We start from the raw sequence: 5,958 nt of genomic DNA, 5'->3' as shown, positions 1-5,958 counted from the left end.
GGGGGGGAGACTGCACATCATGACTGAATTTAACGTTACCTACGTGGGTAAGCACCGTTACAAGAGAACGGAGACAGCGCACCACAGTGACCTACCACAGCGGCTCTCTCCTCGGTCCTGGGCGCCGTGGTCCGTGCTCGTCATGCTACCGGGTGGTGCTACAGGTGGGTGGCAGGTGTCCGCCGGCCGGAGCTGTCCATGATGCTGATGCTGTGACTACTGTAGCACTACCATGACTCCCCTGCTTCCTTAGCGCAGCTTGGTGTGCACAGACAGCGCGAGTGTGAGGTCATTTGTTGGGACAAACATAAAGTCACCTGAAGGAAGAAGCGGCTGGTAAGCACAAACACCACGTCGCCCCGGAGTTGCTCGCTAAGTGCACTCGGTGCTGACGCCGACTCACTGATTTTACGAGCGCTTCCTCGAGTGTAACCAAATTAACTTAAAATTGAAGGTACATTTTTCGCTCTCACAGCATCATTACGGGAGAATAAACACTTCTCCGCTGTTTGACTAGTGGTATGAATAGACACAATTCAGAAGTTTGTCCAGTATCGCTAACATTTCATACCTGCCTCGAAGCTTCCACCGCCATTTTAAAACAAACTTGTATTGAGAGTACAGCGTAATCGAGTGAAGAATGTTCACCATCGATGGATTCACCTGTCTGGACCTGAAGGCATCAATAATCGATCTCGCAACCTGAGTACCTACACACATTAGCTATAAAAGCGTTTTTGTAAGAAAAGCAAATTCCTCAGAACAACTGTTAAATGTTGTAATATTATTTGAAGTAGGCCTATATCGGGGTTCTCAAACATGTTTACATTAATCTTAAAACCATTTAAACTAAGTTGGAGCGTGAAATTGTAATATGGTCTGAAACTCAAGTCCAGTGGAGTTGAAAGCGGGGAAAGTACTAGTGAATTTATATTAACACATTTTTTCTCTAAAGTATTTTCCAATGCAGAATATACTCTCAAAAGATATTAAATTTTCCTAAGGAAATCGAGGCTTTGGTAGGCCAGTTCACATAAACCATAGGACTAAGCTAGTTTTATTTCCATCAGTCCACCCATTATCTATGCCACTTATGCTGAATAGGGTCGCAAGGGGGCTGGAGCCAATCTCAGCTGACATTATTGAGAGGCAGGGTCCACCCAGGACAGGTTGCCAGTCTATAACAGGACTGACATGTAGACATACAACCACACACTCATACCTATGGGCAATTTAGAGTCGCCACTCAAACTAAACCGCATGTCTTTGGACTGTGGGATGAAGGCGTAGGACCCGGAGAAAACCTACGCAGGTACATGGACAACCCGGAACCTCCTTGCTGTGAGGCGACGGAGCTAACCACTGCGCCAACATAGTTTTATTTCCAATAAGCCATTACATCAAGATACTGCATATAGATACTGCTTATTGTGTAACCCTATCCTAGCCCTATTTTGAGTTTAAAAAAAAAAAAAGTATAAAATACATGCTTATGGAAGTGGGTGGGTGCAAAAGTGGTGGTAGTATTCCTTCATTGGCGTACACCAGCTGCGTTTAAGAGGCTATGGATGACTAAGTTTACCTCTTTCACTACGATAGTGTTAGACAAAAATACAGTATTGGCTAGTCTGATATGTGTTGACAGTGTTTGCCATCTCTCGTACAGCAACCTCACACTGCCCTCTAGTGGCACCATGAGGTCCTGTAAGGACCAATGACAGGGAAGCACACAGGCTGAGGTTTGGTTTATTCCTTTATTAGATGTTAAGAAAATCCACAATGAAACAAAATAATTTATTCAGGGTGTACATGAAATTAGAATAACACACCTACTCGGAACAGACGGGATTTAGGGACAGAGGAAGGGGGGAGGGTGAAGGAACATTATCTAGGTGGGAATGAAAAGACAATGATAACTCAAGTTTCCAGTGCTGGATATGTTCTTCAGACCACAGTGCAATCGCACGTCAGCCACTCTGTCAGTGTCGTTCATGCACACACCTTCACTGAATGCACTGTCTTATGTTTTTTTTTTTGTTTGTTTGTTTTTTGTTTTGTTTTTTTAAACACGGCATATCAAAATGGAAGAATTAAATGGAGAAAGGTGTAATGCGCTCCTTTCAACCCCCATTTAAGTGCTTTTTTGTAACTTAGCTTTTTACACACATCCAATGACAGATTCTCAGTCTTATACCATTCTTTCGATCACTGATGGGGATGATATAACCTCGTTTGATTTGTTAACTAAAACATGTTTAATTCAACAGAAAATGGAGTGCAACGTTTGCATGCTGCATTTTAGAGACATTCCGTGTTTTTTTTTTTCCCCTCAGCTGTCCCTCAATCAAAAGTAATCTACATGCAAAATTAATTGAATGACTTTTCTCCATACGCTCTTGAATGTTTACATGCGCCAAGGTATTGCATAGGACTTAGGGCTGTTGACTTCCCCTCCGCATTGCTTATGCAATCTATGCAATGGCTTAGTTCTTTTTTTAAACCCATAAAACTAAAGCTCTAAATTATTGACAGTTAGCTCTGATTTGCTTGGAAAGAACACCTGTCAATTTCTGCTCTACAATCAAAGAAAGGTTTTACATTAATGCGTTAATGCACTGTCACAGGTCTGAGTGTAGATTATGCAGTATGCTTATATTAAAAAATTCCTGAGTGTCTGATAACTGTCAAAGAAAGGTGATAAGACCCTGAATTTGGGTACCTTTCATTCAGCTACTTGGGGGTCCTTTTCAGTTCAAGTGGCACTGGCCTGAACACACCTTGGGCCTTTACAAACTTTGCATTTTCAACAAGGAAGCCAAACCATACACGCAACAGGGACACATTCACCTGCGACAGTGCATTACAGTGAGTCTGCTCCCACTGCTGACATTTTTTTTTTATTATTACCCAAGTACAATTTTAGTTATCTGTGCTTAAAGTTTCAAGGTATGATGTGACAAATGAGTCACCCTGCTAGTCTCTGCATAACCTGTCTGAAAAACTTGGAAGTAAAATTGGAAAAAAAGCAGCAGGTATTAAGAAATGCACAATGCATCTACAGATGCTTTAACTGAATTTAAGTTTCAAAGCACTGGTCAGTAAACTACACCTCAGGGGTCTTATGGCTAATTTGTTCTGGGTGTGTTTCAAATTTAGGGAGCCTTAATGCTTTTCTACTCTAGTGAATATATGCCTCTGCATACCTTCACATTTCTCTGAGATTAAGTTCTAGTACACTCACTCTGAACCAGTGCCTTCACAAGTTCTATGCTGACTGACACACACACACACACACATACACACACACACACGCACACACACACAGTGAGACACTCAATATTTCAACTATATTGTAAACCAAAAAATAAAAACACACCTCATATGGAAAAAAAGCATTTGTACCTTAGTGTAATTATGCCATGTTTTTGGTTTGACCACCGCCCTGCCACTTGTTATAGCTTAGTTGCACAATGGACAGTAAACCATCACTCTGCGCTGATTTTGTCCTTTTTGCTTGGGGACAAAGGAACTGAAAGGATGTGTAGAAACATGAGATTTAAATGCCTGCAAGTATTTCTGCTTCAGCTGACAGAGACCTGACAACTAAGAGGTTAACTTAAAATAAAAACCAAGCCACATTAAGCAAGAATTACAATCAGGCAAACATTTTCTTCCTTTTCACAATTTTCGCAAAAACATATTCATGGAGTCCGATTGTCTTGGACTACAAACAAAACTAGGCTTTGCCATCTACTTATCACAGCCATACTATGGAACTGCAACTTCAAAAGATTTGCAAACATATTTATAGCACCAAGAGTCTGTACCATAGAAATTACACAAAGTAAAACAATGTTCCATTGAGTTGCAACACCAATGTCTGCAAAAATGGCTATAGTCATGTCGTTTCATGATGGGTCTTCACCCCAAAACAAACTTTTTATTTTTTCCCCCCAGGTTCTACAAGTAGATTATTAGTCCTTTTGCCAACAAAACTTTTGATTTCCCATTTTTTACTTTTTAAAGGATTTTTTTTATTTTAACCTAACAAACCATACTAAGTCTACTACTAGCTTTTGAAAGACTATCACCATTCAAAAAACAGACTCATTTATGATAACTTTTCCATACATGGGGAATTTACGGATATTTCGAAGAAAACTGCACGCATTCTCTACTTCACATTCAGAAAGTTATCCAAACTATATAAACTCTGACATTCTTACATAACTCAAAAACCCCAACATCCTTTTGTCTTTCTGAACACAAGATGGAAAGTAGAGGATGCAATAGCAGTTGTTTCACACGACATTAGATTTAACTAGAAAACGAGGAGTGAGACTGGCCGGACGAACATACATGCATAACCATTCAGACACCAATTATCAGTATCTTGGTTCAAAAGCAAAATTGTGGGAACAAAAGTGACAAGGATAGAACAAAAGTTTGTCCCTTCTACCTAACTGAGATTTGAATGAGGACCAGTGTACAGAGAAATCAAATGAAACATTCTAAAATGCATGTCCGCACACGGCATCACTCAAAGACAGAACATATTTTTTGAGTTTTCCTATTTTGACTCACTTTTTGTTGATCTGAGTGCTGATTATACAAGGTTTTAAGTTAGTAAATAAAAACCAGAAGAGTAATGTGTGGGGGTTTTGGAGGGTTGTCGCACAAAATTTGCCTACTTTAGGTTCTCCAGCTCTGAGATGACCCTGAATCTTTGCTGGTAGAGATCCAGTCACAAAAGGAGAGGAAGGTTTCCTCTTGACCACAGGTCTCTTCTGCAAAACTGGAATATTCAAATATTGCTGCTCCCTGAAGAAGGAAGTTGTGCAAAATGGTTAGACTGTTGCATATGGAAATCTCCATGCCACATGTGACTATCCACTGTACTGTTGCTTCATTTATCTCTTGCATCTGTTGTATTTTTTACCAATTACTGCACCAGACCTTGCTGTGTTTGTGAGCCATCTTGCAATGATCCTTCAGATTATGTGACCTAATTAGGAATTTAAGATCAATTTCCACTGTCCATGTTTTTATCACATACACTCAGAGGATTTTGGTAGTTGTTGCCAAAAATGAGGACACTATTTAAATACCTAACATGCTTTAAAGGCTGTAATAGCTAAAGACTTGTGGCCAGTAGTGTGCAAGTCATCTCAGTAGCCCTGACAACTGACTCTTGAATATTTGGCCAATTAAGTTTTCCCATGAACAACTCTTTTTGTGTCACATATTTCAGTATAATGTCAGCAATACATATGAATTATTTTTGTTATATTACACAGCCTTATGCTGGTTTACTGTTTGCACATTGAGAGCCGATGTACCCGAGTCAAATTCCTCATGTGTCCAACACACCTGGCCAATAAAACAGATTCTGATTCTGAATTTGCATGGCATAATTTTAGGAGCAAAGAAATGCATGACTGCAAGAGGCCTACAGGAACAATGAAGCAAGTAAGTCGGTACTGTTACTGGCAGAAAGTCTAAACATTAAACTTAGTTGGCTCAATATACGTGTTGTATACACAGATTATAAAGAGCACTAGTGCTCCTAGTGGAAAAAAGTCTGACACCCTGACACTGTGCACATTATGCACTATATACCTTGCCACTTTGTCTGCTGTACACTGTCTGAGGTCTACAATTTAACAGTAGGAATTAACACATTCTTTAAATGTGCTGACATCAGTTCAACCACATCAAGCTTTACAATCAGTACATTCTATTTTGGGGCACTGCACATTGGTATACCGTTTCTGAGCTTGTATTATTTACAATGTCCACTTAATACACCTGTTGACCTGTTTGGGAGTGGCTTCATCTAGGTCTCAAATGTGCTGCTGTATTCAAATGACCAGGAAGTTAGGTACATTTCAGGGAAAAGGATAAAGCAGTGTAAAATACTGCTGTGGGACTGGCCATGTCCGGGGACAAACTAAGGAA

The 5,958-nt window shown here is 40.1% G+C and overlaps 2 protein-coding genes across 3 annotated transcripts in view; both read right to left on the bottom strand.

Annotated features, from left to right (window-relative positions):
• The window catches only part of LOC109969418 (TBC1 domain family member 14-like), a 30,876-nt gene extending 30,311 nt beyond the window's left edge, over window positions 1-565 (bottom strand). The window contains exon 1 of the mRNA XM_020616292.1: window positions 96-565. Within this exon, the coding sequence (XP_020471948.1) occupies window positions 96-144 (49 nt within the window). The 5' untranslated portion in view covers window positions 145-565. The remainder of the gene's footprint in view (window positions 1-95) is intronic.
• Window positions 566-1,749: 1,184 nt separating this feature from the next.
• The window catches only part of kiaa0232 (KIAA0232 ortholog), a 15,557-nt gene continuing 11,348 nt past the window's right edge, over window positions 1,750-5,958 (bottom strand). For both annotated transcript variants that reach the window (XM_020616260.1, XM_020616261.1), the window contains one exon: window positions 1,750-4,821. In XM_020616260.1, the coding sequence (XP_020471916.1) occupies window positions 4,805-4,821 (17 nt within the window). In that variant the 3' untranslated portion in view covers window positions 1,750-4,804. The remainder of the gene's footprint in view (window positions 4,822-5,958) is intronic.

This window comes from Monopterus albus, unplaced genomic scaffold (assembly GCF_001952655.1).
Source record: "Monopterus albus unplaced genomic scaffold, M_albus_1.0 scaffold173.1, whole genome shotgun sequence".
Taxonomy (NCBI): domain Eukaryota; kingdom Metazoa; phylum Chordata; class Actinopteri; order Synbranchiformes; family Synbranchidae; genus Monopterus; species Monopterus albus.
Note: the sequence above shows the minus strand (reverse complement) of the source record. Positions and strands in the feature narration are given on the sequence as shown.